This window comes from Geotrypetes seraphini, chromosome 5, assembly GCF_902459505.1.
Source record: "Geotrypetes seraphini chromosome 5, aGeoSer1.1, whole genome shotgun sequence".
Lineage (NCBI taxonomy): Eukaryota > Metazoa > Chordata > Amphibia > Gymnophiona > Dermophiidae > Geotrypetes > Geotrypetes seraphini.
Window position 1 is genome coordinate 146,956,870 of NC_047088.1, and position 21,440 is coordinate 146,978,309.

A 21,440-nucleotide genomic window follows, 5' to 3' on the forward strand; every position below is an offset into this window, starting at 1 on the left:
CCTTCCAATGATAAAGTTTGGTATACATTGAAAGATGCACAAATGAGAATTAAGGAAGAGGCTATGAAGGTAGCTTTAGTAATAGGTCACGCTGACACATATATGTCATTACCTTTTACTGTATCCATGAGAAATAAAATTATCAGGTATGCTGCACCGGCATACAAACAGGTAATTATGACTCTGTTGATCAATCAAACAGACAGGTCTATTTTGGAAGTCTTGGAAGCGGTCCGACAGTTAGGAGATCTGGGAGACTGGGGACCTCAAACTACTTTTGATAAAAAGAGAGAAGGACAATCCAATTCCAACAGGGCTAATCGAGTATCCCGAAGGGATATGTTTTTGGCATTAATAAAAGATGGGGTAAAGAAGGAAGAAATAGATGGGAAAGATACAGAGACTTTATGGAAAATGTACAAAAGTAGAGGATTAGGAAATAAATCTATGTCTCAAGCCCAAGTAAACAAGAGTGAGGATGTGCCGGTGCCAACTGCTCCTCCTGCGGAAACTGCTTCCACTCTTTATCCTGATTTAAAAGGGTGGAAGTGGTGGGAGGATCAATGATGTGAATGCCAAGCCTCAGTGTTAGCTTGGACCAAATTAGAACAGCGTCCACATGTCGAGGTAAATATCTATTGGAAATCTGGGGAGCAAAAGGTACAAGCTCTAGTGGACACTGGGGCGGAGGCATCTATTATATATGGGAACCCTAAAAAATTTCGGGGCCCTAGAATACAAATAGCAGGATTGGGGGGGAAAATTATTCAAGCAGTACAGACAAAACTGAGATTAAAAATTGGACAATTACCAATCTGGGAGTATACTGTACTGATCACCGAGATTCCTGAGTATATAATAGGGATAGATATTCTGAAAGGGCTAACCTTACAGCTTTCTGATGGAATTTATAGTTTTGGCAAATCACCAGCCATTCCTATAAGATCAGTAGTGGTGGGAAAATTACCTGTTCCAATAGTAGTACCAATCTCCACAAAAATTGTAAACATGAAACAATATCGCATTCCGGGAGGGCACGAAGAAATTACCAATACAATACAGGATTTGGTGAAAGCGGGAGTAATAAAAACAGTTACCTCCGCCTTCAATAATCCTGTATGGCCCGTCCATAAGGCAGATGGAAGTTGGAGAATGACAGTAGATTACCGAGAATTGAATAAACACACGCCACCTTTAAGTGCCGCTGTTCCCGATATGATAACACTGGTTGAACAAATTCAATCACGAACTGGTACTTGGTATGCAGTTATTGATTTAGCCAATGCATTTTTCTCTATTCCTATAGTGGAGCAATGTCAGGAACAATTTGCATTCACTTGGCAAGGGAGACAATATACATTTACCAGACTACCACAAGGGTATTTACATAGTCCCACTTTCTGTCACAAGATTATAGCAGAGCATTTAGATAACTGTACCTTACCTGAAGGAGTAGAACTATCACACTATATTGATGACATTTTGATCCAGGGTAATACAGAAAAGGAAGTTGCAGATGCTTTGGCATTGGTAGTAGAAACAATGAGACAGGCTGGGTGGGAAATAAATCCAAAGAAAGTACAGGGACCAGCACAAACAGTGGTATTTTTAGGAATTAAATGGTCAAAAGGGTGTCGAGAAGTGATAGAGAAAGTTAAACAGAAAATTGTAAACTTCCCTTCTCCCCAAAGTAAGAAACAAACCCAGGCCTTTATTGGCCTTTTTGGATTCTGGAGGCAACATATTCCACACTTGGGGCAAATCCTGTCTCCTCTGTACAAAATCACAAGAAAAAAATATGATTTTGTCTGGACTGAACACGAAGAGCAGGCTTTCCAGAGAGCAAAGGAAGCTATTCAGCAAGCCATGAATTTGTGGCCATTAAAGGAGGGTCCAGTAGAATTGCAAGTGAGTGTACAGGAGCGATATGCTAATTGGAGCCTATGGCAAAAGCAAGCTGGACGACGAGTGCCTTTGGGATTCTGGAATAGGACTCTCCCAGAAACTGGGACCCGATACACACCCTTTGAAAGACAGCTGCTAGCATGCTACTGGGCTTTGGTAGCAACAGAACAGTTGACCATAGGACACGAAGTAATGATACGACCAGAAATACCCATTATGACATGGATCATGAGTGACCCAAAAACTCATCGTATTGGACATGCCCAGGAACAGAGTATCATAAAATGGAAATGGTACATCCAACAGAGGGCTAAGTCAGGCCTACATGGAGTAACGATGCTGCATGAAAAAGTATTTAATGTGCCCACAGAAGATACCCCAATGCAAGTGGACGACATATGTGAAAGTCCCATTCGGTGGGGAAGGACATATCAAGAACTAACTGAGACACAACAAAAGCATACCTGGTTTACAGATGGTTCCTCCAAATACCAGGGTCAACTGAGACATTGGAAGGGCGTGTCCTTTAATCCAGTCACAAAGCAACTGCTAACAACCACTGGAAAAGGAGAGAGCTCACAATATGCTGAACTATATGCAGTGTGGCAGGCCATACGGCTAGAACAAGGACAACAATGCCATATCTTTACTGATTCATGGGCAGTAGCAAATGGAATGACAACTTGGATGATGAAATGGAAAAAGGACAATTGGACAATTCATAATAAAGAAGTCTGGGGAGCCAGACTTTGGCAAGATATTCTGGAATGGGCCAATACTACCGTAATAACAGTGTACCATGTAGATGCACATGTGGTGAAAGATACGCTTGACACTGTTTTCAACTCTATTGCAGATAGCGCATCCAAACTCACTGAAACAGAGTTGGCAGAAGAACAAAACTCTTCCACCCCGCACGTTGTGGTCATGGAAACAGATGTTGCTTCCGAAATGGCCATGGCAACATGGGCACATCAAAAGTCCGGACACCTTGGAGAGAAGGGAACTATTAGGTGGGCACATGATAGAGGAATACATTGTACTGTAGATATGGTAAAGACAGTAATCAGTAATTGTCATTTATGTAAACTAGCTCTCACATCAGCGCAGCAGATGCCCCCAATTTTTGGGAAAATAGCCAGAGGCAGGCTACCAGGTCAGATTTGGCAAATAGATTATATAGGCCCTCTACCATTGTCTAAAGGGTGTCAATATGTGTGTACCATGGTAGATACCTATTCAGGGTTGTTAGTGGCTTATCCTTGCCGGAAAGCCAATCAAGAAAACACAATTAGAGCATTAGGATTAATTACCTTATATTACGGACACCCTCTAGAAATACAGTCAGACAGGGGGACTCATTTTACAGGTAATATGATTAGGGATTGGATCAATGATAACAATGTTCAATGGAGACTACATGTAGCCTATCATCCACAAGCCTCAGGACTGATAGAAAGAATGAATGGATTATTAAAAACCCAATTAAAGAGATTAGGATATCAGTCATTGCGTAGGTGGAGGGAAAATTTAACTGAAGCCTTACAAATTTTGAACAATAGACCCATAGCTTCACATACTACACCCCTGAATAGGATGCTGTATTCCACACTTGAAGCAAGTGACAAAATTTGTACCCTCCAGTTTTGGACTGTTAGACCTGGAGTACAGCTTCCTATAAGGGCCACTGATGGATCTGCTGGACTAGATGTATATTGCCCTAATGAATGCAAATTAGATCCACAAATAGTGAAACCTATTCAAACTGGTTTGGGGGTGCTAATTCCAAAGGGATATTATGGACAGATTTGTCCGCAATCAAGTTTGGCTCTTAAAGGTGTAACTATAATGGGGGGTGTCATTGATTCAGACTATCGGGGCGAAATTGGAATATTGTTATTAAACCTTGGAAAAGAAGCTATCATTCTCCAAAAGGGGGATCGTGTTGCACAATTGATAACTATTGCAATTAAAATGGAAGCTCCACAGTTAATTGATAAACCCCTGCACCATTATGGCCGAAGTGAACCAGGCTTTGGGGCAGCTAATGTAATTAAAGCTGGTATGAGAATCTGGTGGAAGAAACCACTCCAACCAATAGTAGGAGCCACCGTAATAGCTGCAGGGAAAGATAGTATTGTACAAATACTAGTGGATGGTTATGAACGTCCAATCTTCGCTCCTCGAGACCAATGTTTTAGGAGAGAATAAAGATTCTTTTTCTTTCCACAGGATCTAACATGGAAGTGTATCACCATTCTATCTTTGGTATGGTACGGACAAACTGCAATAATGCCAGTGAAGAGTGACCGTCCAACCACTGTCGTCATGATTCAGTGGAAAAATGCTACTTCAATGAGAAAACAAGATAATTTCACATGCAGCGAAAACTCCCTGTGTAACATTTGGAATTTTACATTTTCTCCTTCTCCTGTCATTCGATATGACACAGATACCGGGTTCACTAAATATTATAAAACTCCTTTTTGGGTGATGAATGCCTCTGTAATTAGCATTACCATTCGAAATCACACTGGGATCCAATGTACTAACTATACTTTCCCCCAAAATATAGTTAGTAAACAAGTGGCTCGAGATATCATACAAACACAAAAATTTACTAGCACTACATTTTGGAATTTATCCTTACCCATTAACAGGGCACAGGGACTAATTTGTAGGAATGCAACCAAAATTGAAAACCGCACTGACATGGTAATTATTATGACATTTATCCATACTAATCCTATTTCATTAAATGCCTCTTTAGTAAGAAATATTAGAGAATGCAAAAATACCAGTTTAGAACATAAGGAAATGATATATGAATGGAAAATTAATTTTCCTATTCTACCCAAATGTAGGACCCGAAGTTGGCTGGATCAACTATTAGGGGGGGCGGGAACTACATTAGGTATTGTAAATACTATTGATTCTGAAATACTGGCTGGCAAACAAGCATCTTTTGGCTCCGGAGTAGCGGATGTATTTAGATGGGAAGGTAAATGGATGCCAAATACTGTACATAATCATGAACTAACCCTACGATATGATCAGTTAATGTTACATGTTGTTAATGATACTATAATACAGCAATATACTTTAGATAGTAATGTTTCTTCAGCCTTACATTGGACTATTTGTGAGATTCGTGTTTTGTCTTTTATACAACAAAGAATTAATTTTATCCAGCAGTTACAATTACGAAATACCTCATTGATTTTTGTATTATTTAATAAAACCACGCCCTTAGATAGAACATGGTGGAATTTTGATATAAAACAATGTTCTGATTTCTCCTGTGAAGGGTTGCTTACGTTATTTGATGTAAGGAACTCTACCATAATGTGTCCTTTCACTGTGATGCCTTTGGTATTAGGACCCCAATTATGGTTTCCTACTTACTATGGGCAACAAATAGATGAACAGAACAAAACATACGTGTTAAAAATTGTAAACAAATTCAACATGGACAAGTTTGTCCATCTTCTTATGCGATCTATGAACCATGTTCTCTACAACATACCTACAATCTGTGCCAATGGACTGTTCAACCTCAAGGTTACACTTTTATACAAGAAATATTACATAAATATGTCTGTGTTGCTAGCAGTACTGTTGAACTTGTGATTCCTGCTATTCAAGCTCCCTTTTCAGTATGTTTACAGAATGTTAGTGTGTTGCAGTGGGCAAATAATGCAACTTATCATTTTTATGAACCCTGGATATCAAATGTAAATGTTAATCTTTCTTTTGCCGATGTAATTACTCCAATTATTTTATTACCCTCTGTAAAGAAAGCTATGCAAAATATAGGAATTCTAAATAAAGCAAACCAGCAACGTAACCTTACCTTGCTACAGCATAAAATAGATACTGAATTTTTAAATACTAACTTGCATTCAGTGGCAGATCATATTGAAGCTACTACTGCACACCATTGGTGGGATGCTTTTACCGGGTGGAGTGCTACAGCAAGAAAAGTGTTTCTTCATCCCTTAATCTATATTTGTTTAGTTATCTTTATGTTAACATTTCTTAATTGTGGATTTACCTATTGTGTATACAAACGAACACTCTATCCCTCTATTCGGATGACTTCTTATTCGGAGATACAGACTTAAGGATCCAGGGGTGGACTGTTATGCCTCAGCATATTACTGACATGTTCAGAACATATTACTGATATGAATCCTCAAGTCTGCTTACCTGACATCCTGACCTCCAAAGAACAGTAAGACCAAATGGTCTCTGCAATAACCTTGCTTATTTGAGATCCTGACTTCCTTTGTCTAAGTGTCAACTGGATAGCATCAAAGAGACAATAAAACTACAACACCTCCTTGCGTCCTGACCTCTTTGATCTCCACAGGACAGTAAGACCAGATGGTCTCTGCAATAACCTTGCTTATTTGAGATCCTGACCTCTTTGATCTCCACAGGAGCTAACATCCTGACCTCATTGATCTTCAAAGGACAGTAAAACCAGATGATCATCAGTAAAGACAGATGGGAAACTACATCAAAAAGACAGTGACAAGTATCTGCTATCTTGACCTCTTTTGACCTGGGTGTTGTCAAAACAGATAACAAAAGAACAGAACCGGCTGTCTTACTAAGAGGGCAGCAGTTTTTCTCTATAAAAGAGAAAAACTCAGCCCATAGAATTTGAATCCAGTTACGTTGCAACAAGGGACAGCCCGGGTTCGGTTCTCCTTTCCTATCAATCGCTTTGGGTTCCAGATTGTGAGGGATAGTGATGTCCGGAAATACGGTGATGTTATTCTATTTTAATATTTATCTATGCATGTAATAAAGTGTTATTGTTTAAGCTTTATATTGTCTGGGTGCCTTTCTGAGGGTTACTGATCATCCCATTGGGCAGAAATAAGTGACAGAACACCAAACATACTCCGAACTCCTCCTGCAATACCAACTACTCATTAGCAAACCAGAAAATGTTCAAACTATTCCTTAAGTAAAGTAATAAACGTGGTTGACTGCTCCACCTTCATGCACCACAGAATCCCCCAGATTCTGGGGGTGAAGACTCACAAACGCCTCCCAAAACCATCCCAGGATCAAACCCAACCCCCAAACAGATACCCTAATCTACCCAAAAATTTCACACAACACTAAAACTGAATTCACATCAATAAAATACGTATACATGCACACCTTCAAACTCAACTGGACACAGGGCAAAACCAAACAAAATAACCAAAGCTGAACATACGAAGCACACAAAAAGAGTGACCCACCTAAATTCTAGAACAAAGTAAACACTATGATACAAGATGGAAACCCCAAGGACATCATTAACCACTGGTGCACCCTAAGCACATCCATCCTTGAAGACACGACACAACCGCAGAAAAAGACCAGAATCTGCAGACGCTCAGATAAATGGATTGACAATGAACTATTGAAACTCAAACGACAATGCAAACGTCTTGAAAGAGAATGGAGAAAAATCAACTGAGAACACACTAAAACAACCTGGAGAATACTGAACAAACAATGCAAACAAAATCTAAAAGAAAAAAAGAAAGGCATACTACACTAATCAAATAGTCATAGAAGTCCAAGACACCAAAAAACTTTTCAACTACTAAAGGAACTCACAGACATCAAACCCTACCTGGCCACCAAAAATGCCCCTCCCCCCACAGCCAATTAATCGGCTGAATTCTTCAGAAACAAAATATCAACAGCCAGAAACACCTTCACTGGGACCCCCAAACCACCTCAACGAAATCTCAATAATACCTAAAGAAAATGAGACCAAGGGAGCAGACAGAAACTGGCCAGATTTCCCAGACACACAATGGCACAACCAAGACAAACTCTACAAAAAATACAATCATACAGCCTGCGACCTCAACCACTGTTAATTGGTGTGCTTAAAGGCAGGAGAGTAGCAGGACAAGAGAGGGAGGAGATAGAGAGAGAAATAAGAGATCAATGCAGAAAGGAACCACCAAGCAGATCAATGTACACATTAACCACAAAGCAGCTCAATGTACAACCACAAAGCACCTAAACGTACACAAGAACCAGAAAACACCTAATATGTACACTTGAACCACAAAAAAGCTAAATATACAAATGAACCACAAAGCAGCTCAATGTACACATCAACCACAAAGCACCTAAACGTACACAAGAACCAGAAAACACCTAAAATGTACATCTGAAACACAAGAAAAGCTAAATATACAACTGAACCACAATGGAAGCTAAATGTACACATTTACTACAAAGCAGCTAAGTGTACACATGAACCACAAAGCAGCTAGAGAGAAATAAGGAAAATATGCATTGACTTTGTTGTACATTATAAATTTAGCTGTTGTGGCCTCCTCATCTCCCCTTATAGCCACACCCATGCCTCCAAACACTTTTAAAATGATCTACAAAGCAACTTAATTTACAATGAACTACCAAGTAAGTGCAGGTATAATGCCAGCGCAGGAGAATTGTTAATGGGGTATGCTTAAAGGCAGAAGCGTAAGAAGACAAGAGAGGGAGGAGGTAGAGAGAGAAATAAGGAAACAAGCATTGACTTGGTAATACATTATAAATTTAGCTGTTGTGGCCTCCTCATCTCCCCTTATAGCCACACCCACACCTCCAAATCTTTTAGAATAAACTACAAAGCAACTAAATTTAGAATAAACACCAAAGTTGTAAAAAATCAGTACAGTTTTTAGGCCAGGCAGGAGAATTGTTAATGAAGGAGGTAAGACAGTAGCAAGGCAAGAGAGGGAGGAGGTAGAGAGAGAAATAAGAGGTCAATGTAGAAATGAACCACAAAGCAGCTCAATGTACACATCAACCACAAAGCAGCTCAATGTACACAATAACCACAAAGCACCTAAACGTACACAAGAACCAGAACACACCTAAAATGTACATCTGAACCACAAAACAAGCTAAATATACAACTGAACCACAAAGAAAGCTAAATGTATACATGAACCACAAAGCAGCTAAGTGTACAAATGAGCTACAAAGTGAGATCAAATCAGAGCGGGTTTTATACCACTGCAGGAGAATGATTAATGGGGTCTGCTTAAAGGCAAGAGTGTAGCAAGGACAAGAGAGGGAGGAGATAGAGAGAGAAATAAGGAAACAAGCATTGACTTGGTAATACATTATAAATTTAGCTGTTGTGGCCTCCTCATCTCCCCTTATAGCCACACCCATGCCTCCAAACACTTTTAAAATGATCTACAAAGCAACTTAATTTACAATGAACTACCAAGTAAGTGCAGGTATAATGCCAGCGCAGGAGAATTGTTAATGGGGTATGCTTAAAGGCAGAAGCGTAAGAAGACAAGAGAGGGAGGAGGTAGAGAGAGAAATAAGGAAACAAGCATTGACTTGGTAATACATTATAAATTTAGCTGTTGTGGCCTCCTCATCTCCCCTTATAGCCACACCCATGCCTCCAAACACTTTTAAAATGAACTACAAATCAACTAAATTTCGAATGAACAACAAAGTTGAAAAAATCAGTACAGTTTTTAGGCCAGGGCAGGAGAATTGTTAATGGAGGAGGTAGGAGAGTAGCAAAGCAAGAGAGTAGCAAGGTAAGAGAGAGAGGAGGTAGAGAGAGAAATAAGAGGTCAATGTAGAAAGGAACCACAAAGCAGCTCAAGTACACATCAACCACAAAGCAGCTCAATGTACACATCAACCACAAAGCAGCTCAATGTACACATCAACCACAAAGCACCTAAACATACACAAGAACCAGAAAGAACCTAAACGTACACAAGAAACAGAAAACACCTAAAATGTACATCTGAAACACAAAAAAAGCTAAATAAACAACTGAACCACAAAGCAGCTCAATGTACACATCAACCACAAAGCACCTAAACGTACACAAGAACCAGAAAACACCTAAAATGTACATCTGAAACACAAGAAAAGCTAAATATACAACTGAACCACAATGGAAGCTAAATGTACACATTTACTACAAAGCAGCTAAGTGTACACATGAACCACAAAGCAGCTAGAGAGAAATAAGGAAAATATGCATTGACTTTGTTGTACATTATAAATTTAGCTGTTGTGGCCTCCTCATCTCCCCTTATAGCCACACCCATGCCTCCAAACACTTTTAAAATGAACTACAAAGCAACTTAATTTACAATGAACTACCAAGTAAGTGCAGGTATAATGCCAGCGCAGGAGAATTGTTAATGGGGTATGCTTAAAGGCAGAAGCGTAAGAAGACAAGAGAGGGAGGAGGTAGAGAGAGAAATAAGGAAACAAGCATTGACTTGGTAATACATTATAAATTTAGCTGTTGTGGCCTCCTCATCTCCCCTTATAGCCACACCCATGCCTCCAAACACTTTTAAAATGAACTACAAATCAACTAAATTTCGAATGAACAACAAAGTTGAAAAAATCAGTACAGTTTTTAGGCCAGGGCAGGAGAATTGTTAATGGAGGAGGTAGGAGAGTAGCAAAGCAAGAGAGTAGCAAGGTAAGAGAGAGAGGAGGTAGAGAGAGAAATAAGAGGTCAATGTAGAAAGGAACCACAAAGCAGCTCAAAGTACACATCAACCACAAAGCAGCTCAATGTACACATCAACCACAAAGCAGCTCAATGTACACATCAACCACAAAGCACCTAAACATACACAAGAACCAGAAAGAACCTAAACGTACACAAGAACCAGAAAACACCTAAAATGTACATCTGAAACACAAGAAAAGCTAAATATACAACTGAACCACAATGGAAGCTAAATGTACACATTTACTACAAAGCAGCTAAGTGTACACATGAACCACAAAGCAGCTAGAGAGAAATAAGGAAAATATGCATTGACTTTGTTGTACATTATAAATTTAGCTGTTGTGGCCTCCTCATCTCCCCTTATAGCCACACCCATGCCTCCAAACACTTTTAAAATGATCTACAAAGCAACTTAATTTACAATGAACTACCAAGTAAGTGCAGGTATAATGCCAGCGCAGGAGAATTGTTAATGGGGTATGCTTAAAGGCAGAAGTGTAAGAAGACAAGAGAGGGAGGAGGTAGAGAGAGAAATAAGGAAACAAGCATTGACTTGGTAATACATTATAAATTTAGCTGTTGTGGCCTCCTCATCTCCCCTTATAGCCACACCCATGCCTCCAAACACTTTTAAAATGAACTACAAATCAACTAAATTTCGAATGAACAACAAAGTTGAAAAAATCAGTACAGTTTTTAGGCCAGGGCAGGAGAATTGTTAATGGAGGAGGTAGGAGAGTAGCAAAGCAAGAGAGTAGCAAGGTAAGAGAGAGAGGAGGTAGAGAGAGAAATAAGAGGTCAATGTAGAAAGGAACCACAAAGCAGCTCAAAGTACACATCAACCACAAAGCAGCTCAATGTACACATCAACCACAAAGCAGCTCAATGTACACATCAACCACAAAGCACCTAAACATACACAAGAACCAGAAAGAACCTAAACGTACACAAGAAACAGAAAACACCTAAAATGTACATCTGAAACACAAAAAAAGCTAAATAAACAACTGAACCACAAAGCAGCTCAATGTACACATCAACCACAAAGCACCTAAACGTACACAAGAACCAGAAAACACCTAAAATGTACAACTGAAACACAAGAAAAGCTAAATATACAACTGAACCACAATGGAAGCTAAATGTACACATTTACTACAAAGCAGCTAAGTGTACACATGAACCACAAAGCAGCTAGAGAGAAATAAGGAAAATATGCATTGACTTTGTTGTACATTATAAATTTAGCTGTTGTGGCCTCCTCATCTCCCCTTATAGCCACACCCATGCCTCCAAACACTTTTAAAATGATCTACAAAGCAACTTAATTTACAATGAACTACCAAGTAAGTGCAGGTATAATGCCAGCGCAGGAGAATTGTTAATGGGGTATGCTTAAAGGCAGAAGTGTAAGAAGACAAGAGAGGGAGGAGGTAGAGAGAGAAATAAGGAAACAAGCATTGACTTGGTAATACATTATAAATTTAGCTGTTGTGGCCTCCTCATCTCCCCTTATAGCCACACCCATGCCTCCAAACACTTTTAAAATGAACTACAAATCAACTAAATTTCGAATGAACAACAAAGTTGAAAAAATCAGTACAGTTTTTAGGCCAGGGCAGGAGAATTGTTAATGGAGGAGGTAGGAGAGTAGCAAAGCAAGAGAGTAGCAAGGTAAGAGAGAGAGGAGGTAGAGAGAGAAATAAGAGGTCAATGTAGAAAGGAACCACAAAGCAGCTCAAAGTACACATCAACCACAAAGCAGCTCAATGTACACATCAACCACAAAGCACCTAAACATACACAAGAACCAGAAAGAACCTAAACGTACACAAGAAACAGAAAACACCTAAAATGTACATCTGAAACACAAAAAAAGCTAAATAAACAACTGAACCACAAAGCAGCTCAATGTACACATCAACCACAAAGCACCTAAACGTACACAAGAACCAGAAAACACCTAAAATGTACATCTGAAACACAAGAAAAGCTAAATATACAACTGAACCACAATGGAAGCTAAATGTACACATTTACTACAAAGCAGCTAAGTGTACACATGAACCACAAAGCAGCTAGAGAGAAATAAGGAAAATATGCATTGACTTTGTTGTACATTATAAATTTAGCTGTTGTGGCCTCCTCATCTCCCCTTATAGCCACACCCATGCCTCCAAACACTTTTAAAATGATCTACAAAGCAACTTAATTTACAATGAACTACCAAGTAAGTGCAGGTATAATGCCAGCGCAGGAGAATTGTTAATGGGGTATGCTTAAAGGCAGAAGCGTAAGAAGACAAGAGAGGGAGGAGGTAGAGAGAGAAATAAGGAAACAAGCATTGACTTGGTAATACATTATAAATTTAGCTGTTGTGGCCTCCTCATCTCCCCTTATAGCCACACCCATGCCTCCAAACACTTTTAAAATGAACTACAAATCAACTAAATTTCGAATGAACAACAAAGTTGAAAAAATCAGTACAGTTTTTAGGCCAGGGCAGGAGAATTGTTAATGGAGGAGGTAGGAGAGTAGCAAAGCAAGAGAGTAGCAAGGTAAGAGAGAGAGGAGGTAGAGAGAGAAATAAGAGGTCAATGTAGAAAGGAACCACAAAGCAGCTCAAAGTACACATCAACCACAAAGCAGCTCAATGTACACATCAACCACAAAGCAGCTCAATGTACACATCAACCACAAAGCACCTAAACATACACAAGAACCAGAAAGAACCTAAACGTACACAAGAAACAGAAAACACCTAAAATGTACATCTGAAACACAAAAAAAGCTAAATAAACAACTGAACCACAAAGCAGCTCAATGTACACATCAACCACAAAGCACCTAAACGTACACAAGAACCAGAAAACACCTAAAATGTACAACTGAAACACAAGAAAAGCTAAATATACAACTGAACCACAATGGAAGCTAAATGTACACATTTACTACAAAGCAGCTAAGTGTACACATGAACCACAAAGCAGCTAGAGAGAAATAAGGAAAATATGCATTGACTTTGTTGTACATTATAAATTTAGCTGTTGTGGCCTCCTCATCTCCCCTTATAGCCACACCCATGCCTCCAAACACTTTTAAAATGATCTACAAAGCAACTTAATTTACAATGAACTACCAAGTAAGTGCAGGTATAATGCCAGCGCAGGAGAATTGTTAATGGGGTATGCTTAAAGGCAGAAGCGTAAGAAGACAAGAGAGGGAGGAGGTAGAGAGAGAAATAAGGAAACAAGCATTGACTTGGTAATACATTATAAATTTAGCTGTTGTGGCCTCCTCATCTCCCCTTATAGCCACACCCATGCCTCCAAACACTTTTAAAATGAACTACAAATCAACTAAATTTCGAATGAACAACAAAGTTGAAAAAATCAGTACAGTTTTTAGGCCAGGGCAGGAGAATTGTTAATGGAGGAGGTAGGAGAGTAGCAAAGCAAGAGAGTAGCAAGGTAAGAGAGAGAGGAGGTAGAGAGAGAAATAAGAGGTCAATGTAGAAAGGAACCACAAAGCAGCTCAAAGTACACATCAACCACAAAGCAGCTCAATGTACACATCAACCACAAAGCAGCTCAATGTACACATCAACCACAAAGCACCTAAACATACACAAGAACCAGAAAGAACCTAAACGTACACAAGAACCAGAAAACACCTAAAATGTACATCTGAAACACAAGAAAAGCTAAATATACAACTGAACCACAATGGAAGCTAAATGTACACATTTACTACAAAGCAGCTAAGTGTACACATGAACCACAAAGCAGCTAGAGAGAAATAAGGAAAATATGCATTGACTTTGTTGTACATTATAAATTTAGCTGTTGTGGCCTCCTCATCTCCCCTTATAGCCACACCCATGCCTCCAAACACTTTTAAAATGATCTACAAAGCAACTTAATTTACAATGAACTACCAAGTAAGTGCAGGTATAATGCCAGCGCAGGAGAATTGTTAATGGGGTATGCTTAAAGGCAGAAGCGTAAGAAGACAAGAGAGGGAGGAGGTAGAGAGAGAAATAAGGAAACAAGCATTGACTTGGTAATACATTATAAATTTAGCTGTTGTGGCCTCCTCATCTCCCCTTATAGCCACACCCATGCCTCCAAACACTTTTAAAATGAACTACAAATCAACTAAATTTCGAATGAACAACAAAGTTGAAAAAATCAGTACAGTTTTTAGGCCAGGGCAGGAGAATTGTTAATGGAGGAGGTAGGAGAGTAGCAAAGCAAGAGAGTAGCAAGGTAAGAGAGAGAGGAGGTAGAGAGAGAAATAAGAGGTCAATGTAGAAAGGAACCACAAAGCAGCTCAAAGTACACATCAACCACAAAGCAGCTCAATGTACACATCAACCACAAAGCAGCTCAATGTACACATCAACCACAAAGCACCTAAACATACACAAGAACCAGAAAGAACCTAAACGTACACAAGAAACAGAAAACACCTAAAATGTACATCTGAAACACAAAAAAAGCTAAATAAACAACTGAACCACAAAGCAGCTCAATGTACACATCAACCACAAAGCACCTAAACGTACACAAGAACCAGAAAACACCTAAAATGTACAACTGAAACACAAGAAAAGCTAAATATACAACTGAACCACAATGGAAGCTAAATGTAGACATTTACTACAAAGCAGCTAAGTGTACACATGAACCACAAAGCAGCTAGAGAGAAATAAGGAAAATATGCATTGACTTTGTTGTACATTATAAATTTAGCTGTTGTGGCCTCCTCATCTCCCCTTATAGCCACACCCATGCCTCCAAACACTTTTAAAATGATCTACAAAGCAACTTAATTTACAATGAACTACCAAGTAAGTGCAGGTATAATGCCAGCGCAGGAGAATTGTTAATGGGGTATGCTTAAAGGCAGAAGCGTAAGAAGACAAGAGAGGGAGGAGGTAGAGAGAGAAATAAGGAAACAAGCATTGACTTGGTAATACATTATAAATTTAGCTGTTGTGGCCTCCTCATCTCCCCTTATAGCCACACCCATGCCTCCAAACACTTTTAAAATGAACTACAAATCAACTAAATTTCGAATGAACAACAAAGTTGAAAAAATCAGTACAGTTTTTAGGCCAGGGCAGGAGAATTGTTAATGGAGGAGGTAGGAGAGTAGCAAAGCAAGAGAGTAGCAAGGTAAGAGAGAGAGGAGGTAGAGAGAGAAATAAGAGGTCAATGTAGAAAGGAACCACAAAGCAGCTCAAAGTACACATCAACCACAAAGCAGCTCAATGTACACATCAACCACAAAGCAGCTCAATGTACACATCAACCACAAAGCACCTAAACATACACAAGAACCAGAAAGAACCTAAACGTACACAAGAAACAGAAAACACCTAAAATGTACATCTGAAACACAAAAAAAGCTAAATAAACAACTGAACCACAAAGCAGCTCAATGTACACATCAACCACAAAGCACCTAAACGTACACAAGAACCAGAAAACACCTAAAATGTACAATCTGAAACACAAGAAAAGCTAAATATACAACTGAACCACAATGGAAGCTAAATGTACACATTTACTACAAAGCAGCTAAGTGTACACATGAACCACAAAGCAGCTAGAGAGAAATAAGGAAAATATGCATTGACTTTGTTGTACATTATAAATTTAGCTGTTGTGGCCTCCTCATCTCCCCTTATAGCCACACCCATGCCTCCAAACACTTTTAAAATGATCTACAAAGCAACTTAATTTACAATGAACTACCAAGTAAGTGCAGGTATAATGCCAGCGCAGGAGAATTGTTAATGGGGTATGCTTAAAGGCAGAAGTGTAAGAAGACAAGAGAGGGAGGAGGTAGAGAGAGAAATAAGGAAACAAGCATTGACTTGGTAATACATTATAAATTTAGCTGTTGTGGCCTCCTCATCTCCCCTTATAGCCACACCCATGCCTCCAAACACTTTTAAAATGAACTACAAATCAACTAAATTTCGAATGAACAACAAAGTTGAAAAAATCAGTACAGTTTTTAGGCCAGGGCAGGAGAATTGTTAATGGAGGAGGTAGGAGAGTAGCAAAGCAAGAGAGTAGCAAGGTAAGAGAGAGAGGAGGTAGAGAGAGAAATAAGAGGTCAATGTAGAAAGGAACCACAAAGCAGCTCAAAGTACACATCAACCACAAAGCAGCTCAATGTACACATCAACCACAAAGCAGCTCAATGTACACATCAACCACAAAGCACCTAAACATACACAAGAACCAGAAAGAACCTAAACGTACACAAGAAACAGAAAACACCTAAAATGTACATCTGAAACACAAGAAAAGCTAAATATACAACTGAACCACAATGGAAGCTAAATGTACACATTTACTACAAAGCAGCTAAGTGTACACATGAACCACAAAGCAGCTAGAGAGAAATAAGGAAAATATGCATTGACTTTGTTGTACATTATAAATTTAGCTGTTGTGGCCTCCTCATCTCCCCTTATAGCCACACCCATGCCTCCAAACACTTTTAAAATGATCTACAAAGCAACTTAATTTACAATGAACTACCAAGTAAGTGCAGGTATAATGCCAGCGCAGGAGAATTGTTAATGGGGTATGCTTAAAGGCAGAAGCGTAAGAAGACAAGAGAGGGAGGAGGTAGAGAGAGAAATAAGGAAACAAGCATTGACTTGGTAATACATTATAAATTTAGCTGTTGTGGCCTCCTCATCTCCCCTTATAGCCACACCCATGCCTCCAAACACTTTTAAAATGAACTACAAATCAACTAAATTTCGAATGAACAACAAAGTTGAAAAAATCAGTACAGTTTTTAGGCCAGGGCAGGAGAATTGTTAATGGAGGAGGTAGGAGAGTAGCAAAGCAAGAGAGTAGCAAGGTAAGAGAGAGAGGAGGTAGAGAGAGAAATAAGAGGTCAATGTAGAAAGGAACCACAAAGCAGCTCAAAGTACACATCAACCACAAAGCAGCTCAATGTACACATCAACCACAAAGCAGCTCAATGTACACATCAACCACAAAGCACCTAAACATACACAAGAACCAGAAAGAACCTAAACGTACACAAGAAACAGAAAACACCTAAAATGTACATCTGAAACACAAAAAAAGCTAAATAAACAACTGAACCACAAAGCAGCTCAATGTACACATCAACCACAAAGCACCTAAACGTACACAAGAACCAGAAAACACCTAAAATGTACATCTGAAACACAAGAAAAGCTAAATATACAACTGAACCACAATGGAAGCTAAATGTACACATTTACTACAAAGCAGCTAAGTGTACACATGAACCACAAAGCAGCTAGAGAGAAATAAGGAAAATATGCATTGACTTTGTTGTACATTATAAATTTAGCTGTTGTGGCCTCCTCATCTCCCCTTATAGCCACACCCATGCCTCCAAACACTTTTAAAATGATCTACAAAGCAACTTAATTTACAATGAACTACCAAGTAAGTGCAGGTATAATGCCAGCGCAGGAGAATTGTTAATGGGGTATGCTTAAAGGCAGAAGCGTAAGAAGACAAGAGAGGGAGGAGGTAGAGAGAGAAATAAGGAAACAAGCATTGACTTGGTAATACATTATAAATTTAGCTGTTGTGGCCTCCTCATCTCCCCTTATAGCCACACCCATGCCTCCAAACACTTTTAAAATGAACTACAAATCAACTAAATTTCGAATGAACAACAAAGTTGAAAAAATCAGTACAGTTTTTAGGCCAGGGCAGGAGAATTGTTAATGGAGGAGGTAGGAGAGTAGCAAAGCAAGAGAGTAGCAAGGTAAGAGAGAGAGGAGGTAGAGAGAGAAATAAGAGGTCAATGTAGAAAGGAACCACAAAGCAGCTCAAAGTACACATCAACCACAAAGCAGCTCAATGTACACATCAACCACAAAGCAGCTCAATGTACACATCAACCACAAAGCACCTAAACATACACAAGAACCAGAAAGAACCTAAACGTACACAAGAAACAGAAAACACCTAAAATGTACATCTGAAACACAAAAAAAGCTAAATAAACAACTGAACCACAAAGCAGCTCAATGTACACATCAACCACAAAGCACCTAAACGTACACAAGAACCAGAAAACACCTAAAATGTACAACTGAAACACAAGAAAAGCTAAATATACAACTGAACCACAATGGAAGCTAAATGTACACATTTACTACAAAGCAGCTAAGTGTACACATGAACCACAAAGCAGCTAGAGAGAAATAAGGAAAATATGCATTGACTTTGTTGTACATTATAAATTTAGCTGTTGTGGCCTCCTCATCTCCCCTTATAGCCACACCCATGCCTCCAAACACTTTTAAAATGATCTACAAAGCAACTTAATTTACAATGAACTACCAAGTAAGTGCAGGTATAATGCCAGCGCAGGAGAATTGTTAATGGGGTATGCTTAAAGGCAGAAGCGTAAGAAGACAAGAGAGGGAGGAGGTAGAGAGAGAAATAAGGAAACAAGCATTGACTTGGTAATACATTATAAATTTAGCTGTTGTGGCCTCCTCATCTCCCCTTATAGCCACACCCATGCCTCCAAACACTTTTAAAATGAACTACAAATCAACTAAATTTCGAATGAACAACAAAGTTGAAAAAATCAGTACAGTTTTTAGGCCAGGGCAGGAGAATTGTTAATGGAGGAGGTAGGAGAGTAGCAAAGCAAGAGAGTAGCAAGGTAAGAGAGAGAGGAGGTAGAGAGAGAAATAAGAGGTCAATGTAGAAAGGAACCACAAAGCAGCTCAAAGTACACATCAACCACAAAGCAGCTCAATGTACACATCAACCACAAAGCAGCTCAATGTACACATCAACCACAAAGCACCTAAACATACACAAGAACCAGAAAGAACCTAAATGTACACAAGAAACAGAAAACACCTAAAATGTACATCTGAAACACAAAAAAAGCTAAATAAACAACTGAACCACAAAGCAGCTCAATGTACACATCAACCACAAAGCACCTAAACGTACACAAGAACCAGAAAACACCTAAAATGTACAATCTGAAACACAAGAAAAGCTAAATATACAACTGAACCACAATGGAAGCTAAATGTACACATTTACTACAAAGCAGCTAAGTGTACACATGAACCACAAAGCAGCTAGAGAGAAATAAGGAAAATATGCATTGACTTTGTTGTACATTATAAATTTAGCTGTTGTGGCCTCCTCATCTCCCCTTATAGCCACACCCATGCCTCCAAACACTTTTAAAATGATCTACAAAGCAACTTAATTTACAATGAACTACCAAGTAAGTGCAGGTATAATGCCAGCGCAGGAGAATTGTTAATGGGGTATGCTTAAAGGCAGAAGCGTAAGAAGACAAGAGAGGGAGGAGGTAGAGAGAGAAATAAGGAAACAAGCATTGACTTGGTAATACATTATAAATTTAGCTGTTGTGGCCTCCTCATCTCCCCTTATAGCCACACCCATGCCTCCAAACACGTTTAAAATGAACTACAAATCAACTAAATTTCGAATGAACAACAAAGTTGAAAAAATCAGTACAGTTTTTAGGCCAGGGCAGGAGAATTGTTAATGGAGGAGGTAGGAGAGTAGCAAAGCAAGAGAGTAGCAAGGTAAGAGAGAGAGGAGGTAGAGAGAGAAATAAGAGGTCAATGTAGAAAGGAACCACAAAGCAGCTCAAAGTACACATCAACCACAAAGCAGCTCAATGTACACATCAACCACAAAGCAGCTCAATGTACACATCAACCACAAAGCACCTAAACATACACAAGAACCAGAAAGAACCTAAACGTACACAAGAAACAGAAAACACCTAAAATGTACATCTGAAACACAAAAAAAGCTAAATAAACAACTGAACCACAAAGCAGCTCAATGTACACATCAACCACAAAGCACCTAAACGTACACAAGAACCAGAAAACACCTAAAATGTACAACTGAAACACAAGAAAAGCTAAATATACAACTGAACCACAATGGAAGCTAAATGTACACATTTACTACAAAGCAGCTAAGTGTACACATGAACCACAAAGCAGCTAGAGAGAAATAAGGAAAATATGCATTGACTTTGTTGTACATTATAAATTTAGCTGTTGTGGCCTCCTCATCTCCCCTTATAGCCACACCCATGCCTCCAAACACTTTTAAAATGATCTACAAAGCAACTTAATTTACAATGAACTACCAAGTAAGTGCAGGTATAATGCCAGCGCAGGAGAATTGTTAATGGGGTATGCTTAAAGGCAGAAGCGTAAGAAGACAAGAGAGGGAGGAGGTAGAGAGAGAAATAAGGAAACAAGCATTGACTTGGTAATACATTATAAATTTAGCTGTTGTGGCCTCCTCATCTCCCCTTATAGCCACACCCATGCCTCCAAACACTTTTAAAATGAACTACAAATCAACTAAATTTCGAATGAACAACAAAGTTGAAAAAATCAGTACAGTTTTTAGGCCAGGGCAGGAGAATTGTTAATGGAGGAGGTAGGAGAGTAGCAAAGCAAGAGAGTAGCAAGGTAAGAGAGAGAGGAGGTAGAGAGAGAAATAAGAGGTCAATGTAGAAAGGAACCACAAAGCAGCTCAAAGTACACATCAACCACAAAGCAGCTCAATGTACACATCAACCACAAAGCAGCTCAATGTACACATCAACCACAAAGCACCTAAACATACACAAGAACCAGAAAGAACCTAAACGTACACAAGAAACAGAAAACACCTAAAATGTACATCTGAAACACAAAAAAAGCTAAATAAACAACTGAACCACAAAGCAGCTCAATGTACACATCAACCACAAAGCACCTAAACGTACACAAGAACCAGAAAACACCTAAAATGTACATCTGAAACACAAGAAAAGCTAAATATACAACTGAACCACAATGGAAGCTAAATGTACACATTTACTACAAAGCAGCTAAGTGTACACATGAACCACAAAGCAGCTAGAGAGAAATAAGGAAAAT

At 39.0% G+C, this 21,440-nt stretch overlaps 1 protein-coding gene across 1 annotated transcript in view; it reads left to right on the forward strand.

Moving 5' to 3' along the window:
* Nucleotides 1-4,214, forward strand: part of LOC117360394 — an 81,357-nt gene extending 77,143 nt beyond the window's left edge. The window contains exons 5-6 of the mRNA XM_033944105.1: nt 569-3,967; nt 4,138-4,214. Of these exons, the coding sequence (XP_033799996.1) occupies nt 569-3,967; nt 4,138-4,214 (3,476 nt within the window). The remainder of the gene's footprint in view (nt 1-568; nt 3,968-4,137) is intronic.
* The last annotated feature ends 17,226 nt before the right edge of the window (nt 4,215-21,440 follow it).